The 20,174-nt window shown below is 39.6% G+C and overlaps 1 protein-coding gene across 2 annotated transcripts; it reads right to left on the reverse strand.

The window, feature by feature from the left end:
• Positions 1-197: 197 nt before the first annotated feature.
• On the reverse strand, positions 198-19,389 carry ZSCAN12 (zinc finger and SCAN domain containing 12). 2 transcript variants are annotated; one of them, XM_057699972.1, is made up of 6 exons: positions 19,260-19,389; positions 18,025-18,511; positions 13,899-14,043; positions 11,324-12,470; positions 4,035-4,470; positions 198-2,833 (listed from the first exon to the last, which is right to left on the reverse strand). In XM_057699972.1, the coding sequence occupies exons 2-5, from the start codon at positions 18,442-18,444 to the stop codon at positions 4,350-4,352; spliced, it is 1,833 nt and encodes a 610-aa protein (XP_057555955.1). In that variant the 5' UTR covers positions 18,445-18,511; positions 19,260-19,389; the 3' UTR covers positions 198-2,833; positions 4,035-4,349. The 2 variants fall into 2 exon arrangements, with proteins under 2 accessions (XP_057555955.1, XP_057555954.1); XM_057699971.1 differs by lacking the exons at positions 198-2,833; positions 4,035-4,470 and having other exon boundaries at positions 11,182-12,470.
• Between the last annotated feature and the right edge of the window lie 785 nt (positions 19,390-20,174).

Raw genomic sequence — 20,174 nt, forward strand, 5'->3', positions numbered from 1 at the left:
TGAAAACACTAATTTGAAAAGATATATGCACCCCTATGTTCATTTTAGCATTTATTTACAATAGGCAAGACATGGAAACAATCTAAGTGTCCATCAACTAATGAATGGATAAGGAAGATGTGATATATATATATATACACACACACACACACACACACACACACACACAATAGAATACAACTCAGCCATAGAAAAAGATGAAATCTTGCTATTTCTGATATGCTAAGTGAAATAAATCAGAAGGAGAAAGAGAAATATAGTATGATTTCACTCATCTGTGAAATATAAAAAACAAAGAAACCCCCAAAACACAAAATAAATGAAAAAGTGAAACCAAACAAAATCAAACAGAGAACACAGTAGTGGCTACCAGAGGGGAGGGAGTGGGCAGGCGGGTGAAATGGGTAAAGGGATCAACCATATGATGATGGATAGAAACTAAATTTTTGGTGGTAAGCACACTGTAAGGTAAGCAGAAATATAATGTTGCACACACGAGACATACAATGTTATAAAACTAACATTACCTTAACAACAACAAAAAACTATCGTGTTGAATCATATACTGTGTATCAATTTCTCTCAATAAAACTGTTTAAAAAGTCGTAACAGATTATATTGCAGATTTTAGGCAAATAATTTGAAAATCTAGACAAAATGGAGAGTTTTCTAAGCAAATAATAGATTATCAAAATTGACCTCCATTATAAACAGAAAGCCTAAATAGACCATTTTTGTAGGAGAAATAGAAAAGAAGTTACCAAGGAACTCTCACAAAAAAGTACCCAGCCCAGATGGTTTTACACAGAATTCAACTTTCAAAGACCAGATAATTTCAATGCTTTACAAATTGTTCTAGGGCATTAAAAAATAATCAAAAACTTAGTCCTTTTTATGATGCAATTAAAGTCAAAACCTGAACCTGGAAAATACAGAATAAAATTACAGACCAGTTTTACATAAATATTGAATAAAAATGTACTAAATAAAATATAAGCACGCAGAACCCATTAACACATTAAGAAAACAGCATGACTAAGTGAAATTTATTCCAGGAATGCAAGGTTGGTACAATATTAGGAAATCCTTTCATGTAATACAAGATAATAATAAAGTTAAGGGAAAAAAATAATGTAGCTTCTATAGATGCTGGAAAAGCTTATTATAGAACGCAGTCCATCTTTTAAAATAGTGACCATTAATACACATTCAGAAGATTTAGGCATATATATCAGATTTAAACTTCTAGTTGTGAAATAATCATTGCAAAGTTTTGAAATCTGTGGTTCCTATATTTAGTGACCTACTATAAAATCCATAAGCCTCATTTTCATAGAGATTTGGCTACACTGCCAAATTACTGAAGAAGAGCTTCTAAAGATTCTTTCCTCTTTTAGCCTGTAGGTTTTAGAACTGAAAAGAATAATAAATAAATTAAAGTATTAGCCTTTAGGATATTATATTATGTGTTATCTATAAGGGAAAATACTTCTATTATTATCTGTCAATAAGCTATATATGAAATATCTTTTTCTATCTTAAAAAAAAAATAAACTAAAGCTGGGAAATATATACTCTGTGAATAACACCTATATGGCTTTGTGTTGGGAGAACACAGAGGCAGTGCCAAATTTAGGAAAGTAGCCAACGTTCAACAATTCAATGATGTGGTTCTTTTCAGTATGTTTATTGAAACTTTAAAAATGTCATTTTTATGTCCTGGTGTACTCATACAAGCCTATTTAGCCCATAAAAATTATATATAAATATACATATATATATTTACAACAAATAGTAGGCAATACTGTCTACACTTGTTGAATTAATTTAAGATATGCAAATAGAGTGGGCATGGGAAAATAACATGTCCCCAGTAAACAGATAATCATCTCAGAGACAGTATCACAAGTCCAGGGATGCAGGAAAACATTTTAATTTCAGAAGTCCTGGTTGCTTATGTTTATATAGACTCCTTTGGGAAGAGAAAAGAACTTCTGACTTTTCCTTTTCTTGACTTGAGACATTCATGAATGTTTTCAATGGCTACAATGGGCAATTTTAGATACCCATTCCCCATACATCTTGTCCATTTACATTAATTATATTAATTTTCCAATACTGTGGAAAGTCTATTGTTGAGGCTTGATGTCTGTCCATTACAACTTCCCACAATCTTCTCATTTATAAGAGTCTCCCTAATATGGATTCACTGATGTTTACTAAGGTCCAACCTCTGTCTGAAGACTTTTCCATACTCATTACACTGTCAGTTTTTCTTTAGTGTGATTTCTCCAATACTGACTAATGCTGATGATTCTGTGGAAAACATTTCCACATTCATTACGTTTATAAGATCTACCTCCTATGTAGATTCTCCAGTGCAATCAGTCCTGACTTCTGGGTGAAGGCCTTCCTACTTCCTTCACATACAGTTCTATAAGGTTTCTATGCTGAATAAAGGCCTCCTTACAGTCATCATATTTATGCAGTCTCTTGCTCGTGTGGATTTTCTGATGTCAAATAAGGCCGCTGTGGCTGAGTCAAATATGGCTTTCCCACATTCCTTATACTGATAGCATTTTCCCTTGTGATGGATTTCCTAGTGGAAAAGGAGGGACCCACTGTAAACAAGCCTTTCCAAACGTGTTGCTCTCCAAAGACATTCCCTTTGGTATGTATTCCCTAATGCTGAGTAATGACTCACCAGTAACTAAAGCTTTTACTAACTTACTGCATTGATGTTGTAATTCTACAGATAACCCCCACATGATTTAGCATCTTCAGAATTTTTGTGTTGGAGACAAGTCCTTATTTTCATTCTCAGTAACACCATCTAAAAAAAATGCACAGACAATTCAAATGTCAGTTGTCTCTTCTGCTGAGATCATGAGACTTATGATGAGAAACAGTGATAAAAATAAACCCAGTTTTACCTAAAGTGCATGCCTTTCCAGTGTCCCTAAACTGTCAATTCAATTTTGAAAAGCACGCAAGAAGGCATGTGAGGTTCCAGTTTGAGAAGAGGCAGCTGGACAGAAAAAGACTAGACGAGCATAGAGAATTTTCTCACAAAATGTGACAAAGAATCAGGAAGGTATAATCAAAAAAGTTAACAGATCAGTTTGAATCCAGAGATTGAAAAAAAGGGAATATCATGAAACCAAGAGAAATTTTAATTTGCTAAAGGGTAGTTAAAAGTACCATTTACACCAAATGAAATGTACCTAGGCCACTTGTGCTCCATAAATGTTTGTTAAATGGATCAACAAACAATGGCATATAATAAAAGTTAACTTGAAGCAAAAGGTAGATCAGTTTCAAAATGCATACTGTTTTGATGCAGGGAAATCAGTAAAATCAGGAAAAATTACAGTGGGGAAAATAACTTTTTCAGGTAATATTCAGGATTAAAAGATAAGAAGAAAAACATTTTGAAGCTAAAGGAGTTGAATAAGTCAAAACAATAACAAAACAAAACACAAACACCTCCCAAATATGACTAAGAGTTTCTACCTAAAGAACTGGGCGAAGAGGAGACAGGTAGGGGCAAGGTTTCCAGGGAAAGGACACTATTAACAAGAGTTCTAAAAAGCTTCCTTTCAAGGATGTCTTTTTTTCTCTGCAGACATTCCTTCTCATCTGCTTTCCATTTCATAAGGCAATAATGTGAGAGTTAAACTTAGAGTCTTAACAGGCTGGACCTGACACCTTTGACTCCAAGGTACTGTCTTGCCATAAGCATATCTTGTCCTATCCTTGTTCTATCTGGGCCCTAAAAGAAATGGGATGAAGATAGTCTTGGAAAACTGAATTTGAAGCTAATCCCTCAGTTAAAAACACCCAAATAACAAAAAACTCCACTATAGACAGAGAAGGTTCCAGAGGTGTACATGAATAGCTGGGAGAATTAAAGGCCATGAGGATACTGGTTTATGGCCCCAGACACATCTGGTGGATCCTAAAGTTGTTTTGCTATGCTATTCCTAAAGCCTTCCACTAGTCAAGCCATAAATGATCCTCCCAACCCTTCCCACCTGACGGCTTGTCCTTCAAGCTGTCTCTTCAATTTCTCCAGCATAACTGATGCCTCTTCTCACATTCTGGGTATTATCCTCCCTAGGTCTGCAGCTCTCCAGGCAGAGATCAGGACCTGCTTCAGCTCCTGCTCCTTGGTCTGTATTTCTGGGCTCAGCATCTGTGGGTAGAGCTCTCCAAGTCTTCTGACAGCCCTGTGAAGTCCAAGTATCTATCCCCTGGTAGCAACAACTTAAAGTTGGAAGAAAGATTTTGTTTTGCCAGTCTGATTCTTGGTCCCAGGCACAGCCCTCTCCCTCTACCATAAGTCACTATTAGAGATCTTTCCTGCAAGAGGACTGCCATTCTGGAATGAGCGAGCTCAGGAGAAGATTCACTCCAGCTTGGGGTTCACACTGATTTTTCAGCAGTATTTCCTTGTAGCTAGTCTTCTTCCTGAGGCATAAAACAACACTGTTAACAGAAAGTCTAAATTTTATTTAGCTCTTACCCAAGAACTCACTTACCTGGCAATGCACTGAAATAAAAATGGAACTCTGTCAGAAAATTAAAAAAAATTAGAAGAGAGAGGGAGTGGCTGCAAATTATTAGCTAGCACTATCTACTAAAATCTTATGTCCTAAACGTTTAAGTTAATAAAGCTTGAAAGACCATGACCCCCTTCCCTTTGGTTCTCTCCTTCTGAGAATCCCAAACGGTAAAGAACATCAGAGATCAGAAAATAAGGGCTAATATTTATTGAAAATTGACTGTGAATTTACTTATCTAAGTAGATTTTACCATTCCCCTTAACAGATGAATGATACTGAGGCAGAGGGATAAAGTAATTTGCTAAAAGTCACACAACCAGTAAGTGGATTCTATGTCTTTCCTTGTGTTCCTATTTATTCTAGGCAGAGTCATGAGTGACATCATCTTAAAAGAACCCAACTATCCTTTTTACCAAATTGGGATTTCAGACTTTCCCTTTTCTCGATAGCCCCAATAACCTATCACAACTCAAGACTTGGAAGCCATCTTTAACTTTCGCCTGCAACTCAATCATCAGACTGAACATCGAAGTCCCTAAAGGGCCGGATCACACACTGAGTCGAAGCGCGAGTCCACGACCCCGCGACCACAACCGCCTAGGACACAAAAGCCGAAAAAGCTGGCAGTTCCAGGCCTGCGGCTGTCAACAACGGCCTCACCCTTCGGTCTTCTCTAGGAACCTGGAGGTTCTCTCCTCTCGGTGGTCGCCTAGCTGCATCACCGCCCCTGCTGAGCAGCGCAGGCTCGGGCTGCTGGGTCAGGTAGCTCCAGGGGCCTGCGCTGTGAGGCTGAGGCGCGGCAAGCCCCGCCCAGGGTCCGCCTTCCCGCGGCAGAACTTTCAGAAGAGCAGCTCCAAAGACAAAAAGCGAAGCCCCTGGGCTGCTAGTTATCTCCGATAACTAACAGGGGTGGAGACAAAACATAGGAGAATCTTTCCTTGCCAGTTTAGGCGATGTTTGTCTCCTGCCGGCCACTGTTCCTTAGTTTCCAAGGTAAGAAAGTAAAAGTAGACCTGAGAGGGAGCTTTAACACCTGCAGAAACAATGCAGCAGTTCTGGGAAAGATGCAGCGTGGATGCAGGTAATTTCTGGCCTGGGGCTGGAACATCTAGAGGCAACGCATTTGGGAGCCCACAGCAATAAAACAATAGCAAACGGCTATAAAGCACTTAGGTGCTAAGCACTATTCTAAGCACTTTGTATAAAACCCATTTATCCATATCACTATTATCCTCCCTAGGTCTGTGCCTCCCCAGGTAGAGGTAGGTACTATTATGGATATTTCATACCATGAGGAAACTCAGATCAACTATCTTGCCCAGTCACTCAGCTAGAGTTTGACTACAGCAAGCTGTAAAGTTCCTAAACTGCCTCCTCCTTCTTTATCAAGGATGAAATGGTGAGATACCTACTCTTAAATATTTCACTTCAGTAGGCTGAGCTGAGGCACTAGATCAAAAAGTAAGATATACATAGCAAGCTTAATGTATATCTTAATGAAGCTTAATGAAGATCTGCATAAATCAGAGGTAACAAATGGCCTCCTCTTAGGAATCCTTGGGACACCCAGGACCAGGCCATTTGGGCTTCGGAAGATTGGTAGAGCAAACATATATTCCCCACTGCCTGCAACCCGCCCCGCAAAGATCACCTTAAACTGTGATGGGTGAAAACTCTGGGAGCCTTGACTGAGGGGTTTTCAGACCTGGAAAAGGTCTTTTATAAGTGTGGGAAGAGAATCAACTGTTTGCGAGAAATCAAGGGATAACGGCTGGCTCTCAAAAATGATCTCACAATGTGAGCTAGGGAACTAATCAACTGAGGAGTTGAAAATACTTATCGTGGTTGGCATTGTCAAAATCAAATTATATATATTTAATACAAGTATATTTATAAAATAAAAATTAAATACAAAATATATTTTATATAAAATACATCCATACCTACTTTTTATATATAAATATGATATAAAAACACTATGTATAAGAAATGTGCAAGAACTCCTTACCAGTCACATCCAGAAACATTTGGAAGAAGAGAGGACCCAAAGAAATTCTAATAAAATGATGAACTGCTGGAGGGGCTTTAAAATGTAAAATTTTCAGTGTGAAAGGTTGAAAGTTGAAAAAATTCAATTAAAGGTTATCAAAATGATTATCCCTATGTTAAACAAACACTTGTTGCTCACATAAATTCAGGGCTTGTGGAGTCAGGAGGGGCATCTGAAAGAACTATTTTATATAATATATACTTATCTTAATCCAAGAGGTGGTACTAGCTACAAACATAAAAACACTTTTAAAAACCCTCATCAAAAGTATATCCATAGTGAATTATTGGACAGATCCATAATGGGGACATCTTTCTAATCTTTATGATTTATATTAGACTGTCAGATATCCCATATTGTATCAGATTGCAGAGAATAATGGTTCTCAGTTAGGAGTGTGATCCTTTCTTATAAAGAGCCCATTTTTAAAGTGAAATGTCTCCTGCAGACACCCTCATTGTGCAGGCAACAGGAATTAGGGCTGATATTTACACTGGCCCAAACTTCATCCAAGATTTAGTATGCAAGAGGATGGGGATATTATTACCTTTGGTGTTTAGACCCAGGACTCTGGATTTTCTTAAGTATTTTCCAGAATAGTGATAGGAGTTGAAAATTTTCTATAAGTAATGACTCAAAGCACTGAATACCACTGCAACGTGCAGTTCGTTCATCTGAAATAAACAGAGGAAGAGTGGGCTCTGGAACTGCTTAGTTCATATCTTGGTCCCAACACATACACCTCTGTGACCTCAAGCAGCTTTATCGATTTCAGTTTCCCTAGCTAAAAATGAAATAATGTGAGTAAAGCATTTAGTAATGTCTGGCCCTTAGTAAGCAGTTAATATTACATAACACTGTTAATAAATCCTTTCCTCTAAAGATTGCCAATAATAATGACTTCGTTTTGACTGTCAACTCTATTCTCAATCACTGGATACTAATAAAAGAGGCTGCTTCTGTTCTGAGAACAGGAGAGCAGAGCTTTTCTAAGTGCTTCTATCTGATTGCTCTCCACCTCCATCCTCACCATGCCCATGAGATTTCTCAATCGCAGAGCACTGCTCAACAGCCTTGTTTTTTTTGTTTTCAGAGGGGGCCCATCTTCCTTCCCTTCACAGTCCCTTTCTATTACACTCTCTGGAACCCTTTTGTGACTGTCAAGTTACTTTTTCATCCAAAGCCCATGTTTAAGCTCACTTCACTTTTCATTGCTTTAGAAATTTGCTTCTCCCCCAACCTCTCCAGGTGCTTTTTGCCTTAAACACTCAGTATCTTGTTTACCTTCAATCAATTAGAAAAGAGAAGCTAGTCAATCTTATTCTCATCCTTAATGTTATTTCTAAGCTGCTGCTTCATGATTCACTTTGAGTTTTACAAGTTTTTCTATCTGGCTATTGTATTACTAACTGCCATTACTTCTCTTGTGGACTTGCTTCACTTTCATATTCTTTCTTTCCATCCTGCCTCCTGTTATTGATGACTTAAAAATCCACATAGATGAACAGCTTCAAGAGACCCTGATTTCCTAGATCCTGTCATCGTCACACCACATCTTTATACATAAAGATGCACTCTTGACTTCATCTCAAGGCATTCTCTGTTCACTGCACTCCCCAATTCCATATCTAACATGTCACATCCTCCACTTGCCCCTCAGGGCCTTCAACTTTTCTGTGCTGCCAATTTAGTTTCAGATAGTAACCTTATATCTTCTCCTTATCTTGGACTAGTTTGACCCCCCTTTGATGCCTACCTGGAAACCCTATGCCACTCCACCATTGTTTTTGGTACTACAACTGTATTTAAGCACCAGAAACAACCAAAACAAAACCTCCACATTTATTTTTAAACGTTATGAACTGTACTCTTCTAAATAATAGGCATACTCCATTGTTCTGGGTTTTTGTTTTTGGTTCCTTTATAATATTACTTGAGGGTTAGAAGCAAATGGAGGAAGCTGTGTGCACTGAGAGAACAGGTGAAGCAGAAGATGAACTGGAGAGACTGCAAGTAATGCCATAGAGAGTAGACAGCAAGTTTAAAGTAACGATTGCATTCCACTGAGCAGTCAGATTAAAGAGAGAGGCTCTGACATTACTATTAAGGGCAATTTCAGTTCAGAAGACATGCTTGTGAAATCAGATTAGATGACAAGTATAGACAGGATCAGTTTGGTAAAGAGATGTTTTCATCAAGGCTCTTCTCACTAAGTCAAGTCCCCTCCAAAGAGATAAGTTTGCATGAGAGAAATCTGAGATAGGGTAACCTTAGGCAGGGAATAGGCCTCATATACTTATAGCTACACAGCTCTCAGGCTCAGTTCTAGGATCCTTGTTAGTCTCCTGGACATAAAAAATTAGGTTTCCAATCCTAGCTGCCTCAATGCCTAGTGCACAACCCCAATGTTGGTCTTACGAAAAAGCCTAAACAGTCCCAAACTTGTGAATGAATTTTTTAAATGTTCATTTGCTTTCCTATGTTGTGAACTCAGAAAGTTTTCCCACAGTCAATGTAAATTTTAATCCCGAAAGCCAATTTGACTCATAATATGCCTCAATTATAGTACTAACACCATTATCATTTTTATGGGAAAATGTGTGCACAATTACAACTTAGAAGGCTAGGAACATATATATTTCTATAGGACTAGGGACTCTTCCAGTTCCAAGCCAGTGATGATAGTCATATGTCCTATATAAGGGATTATGGACAGAGGGGCAAGAGACAAGGGCACTAGGGAAATGGGGGTAGAGTATATTATAGGAGTGGGGAGATGGGGTAAAGACTGGGCTGGGCAGAAAGGTAGCTGGAAGCAGTTAAAGAATGGTGATTACCCTTCTTTTTTCTCCCCTTCCTCTTTTGTCAGTGTCTCACTACTTCAAACTCAATGACCAGCAAGAGGTGAGGGGAGATGACTGAAGTTGTGTAGGGTGAGGTGGGAAGGTAGTCCTAGAAGTTGTGGAGTTTGCTGTGGCAAGGTAGAAAGGGAAAGAAATAAAAGGACGTCTTGGTAGAGGTCAAATATGACTTTCGTAAATAAAAAGCTAAACAGACGAGGAGTTGTGTGTATTTCTTTGTGGCTTGCCTGCTATCTACTACAGTAATCATCACAGGTTCTCATCAAAAACAGAATTGTTTACTCAGTAATATAGGGGTAATGTCAACCAGCTTTTGGTTGATTTGTTTTTTTCTGAAGCCCTAAGGGGAAGAATCACTAATCTTTGACTCTTTTATGTGCTCAAGGAGGTATACAAACCAAAAAATTGTAAGCCATTTCTCACGAGAAATTATTAGGGAATTCAGAAAACAATGGTAACTACAGAGGTGGGAAAAATGGGAGGTGTGAACAGGGAAGAACACCAACATCACTCCCCTAACTAAACACACACACACAAGCCTTGCATGCAGAAGAACCTTGGAATATAGGTCAGTCTTTTTTGAGACATTTAAATTTGAAGGGATAGAAAGGCCATCTTGAAGACCTAGCTTGTAGGCATGATGGTCCAATTCCCTGTTCACTGTAAACAGCTGGTGGCACACATCCCGTGAGGGGATTTCCTCATGCTAAAAATCTGCAGTGGCCTGTGTTCATGCTTCCTCACTTCACTGGCAACCACGAAGGTAGCAGTGATTCAGTGCAATGTTTCTCAAATTTGAGAGTTTATCAGGTGACTGTGGAGCTATAAAAATGAAGATTCTCAATCCCCATCTCAGACATAATGAAGCATAGTATCTGTGAGTGCGACTCAGGTATGTTAAACAAGCTCCACAGGTGATTCTGATGTTGAGGAATCACTGTGTAATGAAGTCAGAAACCTGCACTTAAGCTGCTAGTCTTTTCCTTTCTGTGATACTGTAGCTATGTCACCATCTCCATAAGCAAGAATATCCTCATTTTTAAAATGGAGAATAATTTTACTTTACGGAAACATTTTAGGAATTCAATGAGAAAAGTGCTTTGTAAGTGTCAAAGTATTAGCTGAAATTATTGGCATTCTAACCCTCCCAGAGTCTGTCCTTAAGCTATATTTCCAATGTAATGCCATCAACTGCCCAACTTGAATGAACTCTCTACTTTAGGTTGGTTAGTCTTGTCACTGATACTTTCAAAATACATGCACTCTGCTTATGTTTGTTCTATCCTATATGTTTTCTCCCATTTGCCTTTCATATACCTCCATCAAACCTTCATCTTAAATGAAATCTTTCCTGACTACTTCAGGCAACAGTGATGTGTCCTTCAAATTTATAGCACTTACTGCTTGCCAAATGTCACTTTAATTCTACACTACTTTGTGCATCAATTCTACTGTCCTATAGTCTTAACTAAACAGGTAGACCTTATATATCCCAAAGAAGGTTGTAAGCCCTTTGAGAGAAGGAATCTGGTGTTATGCTTTTTGTTCTCCACAGCACCTAATGAAATGGGCAGCACATACTGGATTTTTTATGAAATATTTGAGGTTTCCTTATAGCAATAGTGACTAACATGTTGTCCTAAATCACCTCAGAGCTAGTTTTTCTCTCCAGCCTGCACTCTGTGGGACAGCTTCCCTGCAGTCATCACACAGAACCAGCTTTCTCTCCTTTGTGAGTAGTCTGATGTTGAGTAAGAGCTGAGTTCTGCCTAAACAACTCCCCACACTCTTTACATTTATAGGGACCACCTCTATTACGGATTCTCTGGTGTTTACTAAGATCTGACCTCTGTCTGAAGGCTTTGCCACATTCGTCACATTGGTAGGGTTTCTCCCCAGTGTGGATTCTCTGATGCTGAATGAGGCTGGTGATTCCTCGGAAGGCATTCCCACACTCATCGCACTTGTAGGGCCTCTCTCCGGTGTGGATTCTCTGATGTTCCGTGAGGACTGATCTTTGAGTGAAAGCCTTCCCACATTTATCACATTTATAGGGTCTCTCTCCAGTGTGAATTCGTTGATGTTCTATAAGACTTGTCCTCTGAATAAAGGCTTTTCCACATACATCACATTTGTAGGGTTTCTCCCCAGTGTGGATTCTCTGATGCTGAATAAGCCCACTCTGACTGAAGGACTTCCCACATTCCTTACACTGATAGCATTTTTCTTTGTGGTGGATCTCCTGATGGGAAACAAGGGACGAGTTATAAACAAAGGCTTTTCCACACTCACTGCACTCAAAGGGCTTTGCCCCAGTATGAACTCCTTGATGCTGGGTAAGAATTGAACGCCGACTAAAACTTTTATTACACTGAGTACAATGATAAGGTTTGTCTCTTGTGTGGATTTTGAGATGGTGAAAGAGGCCTGCTTTCTGGCTAAACGCTTTGCCACATTCATTACAGTGGTAGTGTTTCTCTCCTGTGTGAAGTCTCTGATGCTGATTAAGAGCTGACCACCGGCCAAAGGCTTTGCCACACTCATTACATTTATATGGTTTCTCTCCTGTGTGTATTATTTTGTGTCGAATAAGCACAGTTCTCCCACGGAAAGTTTTTCCACATTCTTCGCATTTGTAGGGCCTGTCTCCAGTATGGATCTTCTGATGTTCTACGAAGCATGAGTGTTGACTAAAAGCTCTCCCACAGTCATCACATTCATAAGGCTTTTCTCCTGGACAGATTCTCTGGTGTTCAGAAAGGTCTGAGTTATCAGTCAAACTTACTCCATTTTCATCACATGTAAGATGTTTATCTTCCCTGGAGCATCCAGAAAGCTCTCCTGTTTTTTCTTCAGGTTCATATGTTTTTTCATACCTAGCTGACTGAGACATTTCATTTTCAAATTTGCTAGATATATTCTCACATGGTTTCACTTCTTCAGAAACTTCTTGCTTTAAATTCCTATACTCATTTCCAGGCTCAACATCTGAAACTAAAAATGGATCATAAATGTTAACTAGTTTCTTGTGACAGCAAACAGCAACTTCATTAGGCAACATAAAATAATACAAATGAAATATTATATAAAAATCTAGAGTTCCTGCATGACTGTAACATGGCACTAGAATATAGGACAGACTAATAAAGCACTCCAAAAACTGTTAAGGAAAAGAACAATAACCCAATAGAAAAGTGGGCAAAGAAAAAAACCGATGGTTTCTAGGAAAGGAAACACAATAGCTCTTAAATATCAAAAAAATATGCCACCTCACAATAAAGGAAAAGCAAATTTAAACAATACTGAGTATAATTTTCACCCATCAGATTTACCAATAGCTTGATATAACACTGTGTTCACAACATGGATATCATACACTGCCAGTGGGAGTGTAAATTGATCCAAGCTTTATAGAGGGCAATTTGACAATATATATAAAAATTACAACTATATATATAAACCCTTTGACCTAGTAATTCCACATAGAAGAATTTATGCTACAGATACACTCACACATATGGTTATTTGTCACAGCACTATCTGTTTAGTAAAAGAGTGGGGCCAACTTACACGTTATTAGCAGGGGAAGGGTAAATTAATTGTGTGATATATCCATACATTTTAATATTAAGCAGCTGTTAAATAAAAAATGCAAGGTTCTACAATCTTAGTGATAAAGAGAGGAAAATATATTTGAATATGAAAAATATACACATGTGGTTAAAAAAATCTCTAGAAGGACACATAAGAAACTAGTAACAGCAACAAGCTATTTCAGAATAGTGGTAAGGAGACCCAATGGCTAGGGAAATTGAGTGGAATAAAAACTTTTCACTGGGTAACTTTAAATTATTATTTTTTGAACCATGTGAATTTTCACCTATTTAAAAAAATTAAATGAAAAAAAATAAAGTAGAAATAAGGAAGATACCAAGTTTCTCACCCCTTCACCAACTTTGAACATTCTACCACATTTGCTTTATTACTCCTCTTTATAAGAGTAATATACACATATATATATTTTTTTCCCTGAACCATCTGAGAGTTAGCTGCAGACATGATGGAGCAAAGATTTATTTACTGAAGGAGGCAGGAAATAGTCGAACTGGAAGACAGCGGTACTGTCTGGTAGGATAAAGGCTAAAAATAGCAGGGAGGTCAGTACAGAGGAAAATAACTATCAGAAGGACTAAACTAAGTGATTTCAAATAAAATACAGCCACAATTTAGAAAATATTAATATAAAAAAAGAGCTGTAGAGTGACAAACCAGGCTGCCTGAGGTCTATGCATGAGCCATCAGATTTCTAGAGAGACTTTCCTGACTTTAATGATCAGAAACAACACAAAGTACAAAAGAGCCCCAGTGGCCTGTGTTAGCCCCACCTTCCCCTTCCTCCCACGATGGGTCTTTCTTCTTTACCTTGCTTCTGCTGGGCTTCAAGTTCTGGAGATTCACACTTGCGCTGGGCTTTCAAGGACAGGAGAGACATTCTGGGTTCTTGTCCTGTTCTTAGAGGTACCATCTCCTGCAGGGACATTTCCTGTTCCTCACTGTGGACTGAGACCTGAGGTAAATGAGATACAGCTGAGCTACTCGCTCTATAACATTAAACAAAAGAGTATACTATACATGGCAGTAGCACCCAGCTCTCTGAAACTTGAAATAAACGTCTTTCCAGATATCAGCTTACCATAATCCTACTCATTCTTCAAGGCCAATATAAATGTCACCTCCTCTGGGATATCCTCCCTTTCCCAGCTGTAAGTAATTTCCCCTATTCTTAATGTTAAAAAATGTTGATTGTGCCCCTTTTACTTCTTTGTCTATGCTCAAAGAAATGGAGATGTGAAAGAGAGAAAGAAAAAGAGAAAAATGAGAAGGAAAAGAAGGTAAAAAGAGGCAGAAAAGAACTTAGGGGGATTAAAACACAAGTGAGAAAGAAAGGAAAGGGGAAAAGTAAAGGGAAATAATGGAGAGAAATTATGAAGAAAGGCAGAAGGGAACAAAGTAGAAAGAGGAAGAAAAGAAAGAGGGTAGGAGAAGGAAGGAGAAAGAAGGTAAAAAAGGAAAAGGAGAGAAATCTCTTCCATATTTACCCCAAAAGCTGTTCCTAATAGACTCTGCTCTTCTGGGGTCCCCATCCCACTTTTTTCTGGAGAGATGATCTTATTTTCTATTTATCTAAGATTACAATCATCTTAAAAAATCATCTTCCCTTCACTTTATCTCTACTCTGATACTCTTCTCCTTCCCTTCTATCTTAGAGAAAGAGCTTGCTTGCTTGCTTGTTTTCTCTCTCTCTCTCTTTCAATTAATTAATTTGTTTTTGGCAGTGCTGGGTCTTAGTTGCGGGGCACGGGCTTCTCCCTAGTTGTGAAGATGTCTTTTCTTTTTCAAGGCTTGTATCTCTACTTTTGCCTCCAATCTCATCCCTTTCTGCTTCCCTCTGACCTTTGCTTCTTCAATTAACTCATTTACTCAGCAATTTCAGCCATTCTGTAGCTTCCATACCTCCATGGCCCATTTCCTCTTGCATTTAAAAGTAACAGGTTCCCCCAGAATGGTATTATAAAAAGCAGGGATCTGGAATCACTCTAATTACTTGCTCTGTTTCATAGTTTAGTAGCTCTGTCACCATGGGCTAGAAATTACTCTGAGATTATACGACATCATGTATGTAAAACACCCTGCACAGGGCCTTGGCATATGGCAGGCCCTCAAATTAACTTCCTCATCCTCTTCAATGGCTAAATTTTGTAAATAAGAAATCACCACACACTGGTTCTAGTTCCCTGACATAGTTTCATTTTGTAATCTCTCCCTCAGAGTAAGAGCCAAAATCAAAAGAATAATATCTCAGATGTACAGAAAGAGATGTTTTGAAACTTCAAATTTTGGGGAGGTGGAAGCAAAAGAAGGCCAGTACAGTGAACTGCGCCTTCTGTCCCAGGATCTTTGGCTAGGCCTCATAAATCAAGCTGTAAACGCCACTAGCTACCCCCGGGCAAGCCTCAAGGTAAAGGGCTGGTTGGCAATACAATATCAACATGATTAAACCCAAATTACTTTTGCCTGTACCTGAGAATCCCATTCTTTCTTTTGGTTCTCTTCCTACCTCCCTCGCCACTCCCCCAGCTTCTACTGCTGGTTACTCCCCTGATGATCCCTTTTTGTCTCATTGCTTTAAATACCACGCATATTCTGGCAAGTTCCAATTTTATATTTCTAGCACAGATCCCCCCCACTGAATCTCAACACTTTATATCCAGCTGCTTGCTCAAACTTTCCATCTGGATTCTAAGAGCAATCTCAAAATTAACACATCCAAAACCTAACTCTTGATCCCTGTCCCTCTACTCCAAACCTATTTCTCTCCCAATCTTTACCATCTCAGTGAGCAACAAACCCATTCTACCTGATGTTCAGACAAAAAACCTTTACATAATCTTTAACTCACTTTCTCTCATATCCTGCAACCTATACAGAAACAAATCCTCTCAAGCTCTACCTTCAAAATGTACCCAAAATCCAACCACATCTCACTACTTCCACTGCTACTATCCTAGTCAGGGCCACCAGCATCTCTTTGCCTGGATTACTGCTTATAGCCAAAGCCTCCTAAATTGGTTTCCCTGTTTCTAACTTTGTCCCCTATGCCTCCCCTATCCCCACCACCAGCCCCAATGTAGAACTTTCCCAACATAGCAGCCAAAGTGATTACGTTAAAATTTGTCATATCGCTTCTGCTCAAAACTCTCCAATGACTTTCAGTCTCAGAATAAAATCCAAACTCCTTATAATGGCCTACAAGTCCCTTGCATGGTTTGATCTCCATATAACTATTTGATTTCATCTCCTCCTTGACAAACATATCTCTGACAAGCACATTCTCACCTTAAGACTGATATTTCCCCTGCCTGAACACTCTTATCCTAGATGGTTGCATGGCTTGCTCTTTTAATTCAGATCTCTGCTCTAGATGTCACCCTATCTGAAAATTCTTCCCTGACCAGTCTATTGAAAACAGCACAATCTTCATCCATTATTCAATTTCATTCACTATTCCTTTTCTCTGCTTTACTGTTGTTTCTAAAAATATAGAAATTTTGACCACCTGCTGTATTATATGTTTGTTGATCTTTTGTTTACTGTCTCCTCTGTGTAGACTAAAATCTATCAACATATGAGCAACAACCCCTATACTTTGTTCACTGGTGCGTTCCCAGTGCCTAGGAAACCACAGTCAATAAACAGCTGCTGAATGAATGAACTTTTCCCAAAATCCACCTTCCCCTACAAACCTGAACTCTGTTAGGAGTGTCTCCATTACGCTGGTCTTTCAAGTTTGAAATCCCTAGTGCTTAGCCTAGAATAGACTGCTCAGTAAACAGTTCTCCATTCTTTATTCCTTTTTATACCTCTATCCTGCCATCATTTTCAATTAATTCTTACCTAAGACCTGCCTCTTCCTTTGCAGTCACACTTTCATAACCCTATTTCAAACTTAGATCTTTTTGCCACATGCTCCTTCCCTCTTTAGTCTTTGTATTTCAATGCTAGATTATACTCCCTTTTTATTATTTCACTGGCTATACTCTCTATACCAACCTTTCTTAGCCTTGGTTCTACTGACATGCTGGGTCAGATAATTTTTTGTTGTATAAGGCTGTCCTTTCCACTGTAAGATAACTAGCAGCATCCCTGCCCTTTAGCCACTAGATGCCAGTAGTACGTCCCGCCGTTAAGACAATCAAAAATGTTTCACATTGCCAAATGCCCTCTGCGGTACAAAATTGCCACCGGTTGAAAACCTGTCTTTAATCGATGTTAAAACAAAACAAAACAGTCCTACATAATTTGGTTCTTTTTTGTATCTTGGTGTTAGTAAAACTTATTTAGACTCAGAACAGATTAGGAGCTTCTGTCCTATAGAATAAAATCTAAACTCCAGAGGCTGATATTCAAGGTCCTGGACTCTCTGTTCTCAACTCTTCTTCTTACATCTCACCTTTCCAACTTAACTGGGCTTTCAATTACTCAAAGAAATATGGGTTCCCTGCCCTGCCCCTCCCTCCTAACTTTCCACTCTGCTCCTACATCTCATTCCTCTGAGATGGTGACTTTAATTTCTCCATCTTTTAATCCTTTAATGGAGACAAGGCTGTGGATATATCCGCAAAAACTTATTTCTTAATCATTTGTATTGTGCAGCAAAAGTGATGCCGCTTTCAAGAGGCTGCTGCCCACCCTGCTTACCATCATCTCTCTAACATTTTCACTCTGTCCTAGAAGTCTTCTGTTTCTAATGTTTCTGGGCAGCATTTCATCAAACAGAATTTTGAAGCTTAGTACAGAAATACATGATGCTTCTACAGAAAAGATATAAATAAGATAAGACTATGTTAAACAATGTTCTGTGATACTCAGGCCCCTTTCTGATGCACCAAAGTGTCAAGAATACATTTTGTGAAATGTTAGGATTCACTCTGGTCTAGAAATCCATAATTCACCTTTTCTCAAACAGAAACCACATCTTTGTTCTCACCTGATATCCTGGCTCATCCAACTCTCTCTCTAAATCCTCCAGCACAGTCACCACCTCTTCCCCACTCTCTGGATGCTGTTCCTGCACCCAGGCTTGGAGCTCCTCTGGCAGGATGGTTAGGAATTGCTCCAGCACCAGCAGTTCCAGAATCTGCTCTTTGGTGTGGGTCTCTGGCCTCAGCCACTGATGGCAAAGTTCCCGGAGTCGGCTCAAAGCCTCACGGGGTCCAGATGTTTCCTGGTAGCAGAACTGCCTGAAGTACTGTCGGAAGACCTCTCTGCTATGGGTATTGTTCTTTTGCAGGTTCTGATCCTGTCTGGCAGTATACTTAGGTTCCTCCTCCACCTCTTCTTCCTCTATCTTTACTTCCAAAAGTTCATCCTGGTCCTTGTTGTCCTGGATAGACCAAGTAGATGCCATCACAGCTGTGCAAAAACTTATCAATGCTTCAAGCAAGATCTCCTGTGCCGTCTCTTTCTGGCAGGAACTGAGGAAGAAGCCATCATCAACACAAACTACACCATACACAAAAATTGCAAATTCTAAGAATTTAAATATGCACTTAGAAAGCCGCCTCCAACTTAATTTACTATACTCAGGGAAATACTGTACTCTGATTTAAAAAAACTCAAGAATAGAATAGACTGATTTAAAGAGAAAGTGAGTAAAAGGTGCTAAGTTGTTTCAGGACTTAAAGAACGGTAAGACTTGGTAGGAAACATTTCCACTTAGTAATAGAAAAAAGGACAATTAAATGGAATAAGCCAATATTTAGAGCAAACAAATAAAAAAAAAAGGTTGAGACATCCTTGATTACTTTTTAAATCTTTTAAATACCGAGATGTCTAAAGGAAATCACGGAGTCATAAAAGCAGTAAAGTCACATGAATTTATTCCCTCAGGGACTTAATCTCTCTGCTCCTCGTTCTTCACTCATCAATCAAAAAGTCAGAAGACATTGGTCTTTAAGGCTCTCTTCCACCCTCGCGTTCTGTGATTCTAAATCTAGAGGCAGGGAGGCCCAGGAAAGAGGCCCTAGGACGCCGGTCGGCGTGTATGACCCAGGAGTGTTCAGAAATGTCAGAAGGCACAGAATTCAAGAAAGGTAAATAGCGCGAGGCAAGCCCGGGAGATATGGGGCGCACAGCCGGGTCTCTCCCTCATCCGCGGGCTCAGACCCACTATCCAAAGGGTGGGGGCTGGCTTCTGCGTCAGGGAGCTTCTCGCGAACCCACCTGGGCAAGACCGCACCGCTCCAGCATGCGCCAAGGACAGCGTAGCACACCGCCCGCCGCGTCCGCGGCACAGGATCGCTCACCCGCAGCCCTAAGAGGCCAGCATACGCTTCTCTCCCGCGGGAAAGTGGCTGAGGCCTCCAACCGCTTCGGAACCGGAAACCACCAAGAGCGACCCACAAAGGCCGGAAGCGGCCGCTGAGTGCGGAGCACCGGCTCACTTCCGCCGCCGCCGCTTTAAGAAAGGGGCAGGAGGGACTCACCACTCGGTAGTTCTCCCGCTCGCCCACGCGAGAGGGCCGCTGAGGATTGACAGGCCCGCGGTTTCACGATATTATTTTCTCCTTCTGCTCCTCGTCGGCAGGCTAGTATCCCCACTTGTCCAGAACCGATGGGTGGTCGAGGCTTGGAGAGCCTATCTGTGCTAGAGAAATCCCATGCTTTTTCACTCTCACTTTTATTTGGGTTTCTGCACCTTTGATGTTTAAGATGCCTCAAAGGGATGCTCTCCCCGAGTTCCTTCCCGACTCAAGAAGGGACCTCTTCTACACACACTTCCTAAGGGTCAATCTGGTGGTTTCTGCCTGTTTTTTCACCTTCTACGGTTCTCTCTTATGCGCTGATAACGGTTATACATCTGAAAACCCATAGAGTACAGTGGGAAAACTAAAAGATCATTTAGAAAAGTAGCAAGATATAAAATTAACATACTAAAATCAATAGCGTTCCTATATACAAATAAACAGTGATAAAGTCACAAGATATAATGGAAGAGAATACCGAATTTACAATAACGACAAAACAAAAAACAAAAAAAAAGAAAAAGAAAAGAAAGAATAATTGGGAATAAGCGAATAACCTTAGGAAAAAATACGCAAAACCTGTATGGGGAAAACCTCCTAAAAGATCAAGTGT

This window comes from Hippopotamus amphibius, chromosome 11, assembly GCF_030028045.1.
Source record: "Hippopotamus amphibius kiboko isolate mHipAmp2 chromosome 11, mHipAmp2.hap2, whole genome shotgun sequence".
Taxonomy (NCBI): Eukaryota; Metazoa; Chordata; class Mammalia; order Artiodactyla; family Hippopotamidae; genus Hippopotamus; species Hippopotamus amphibius.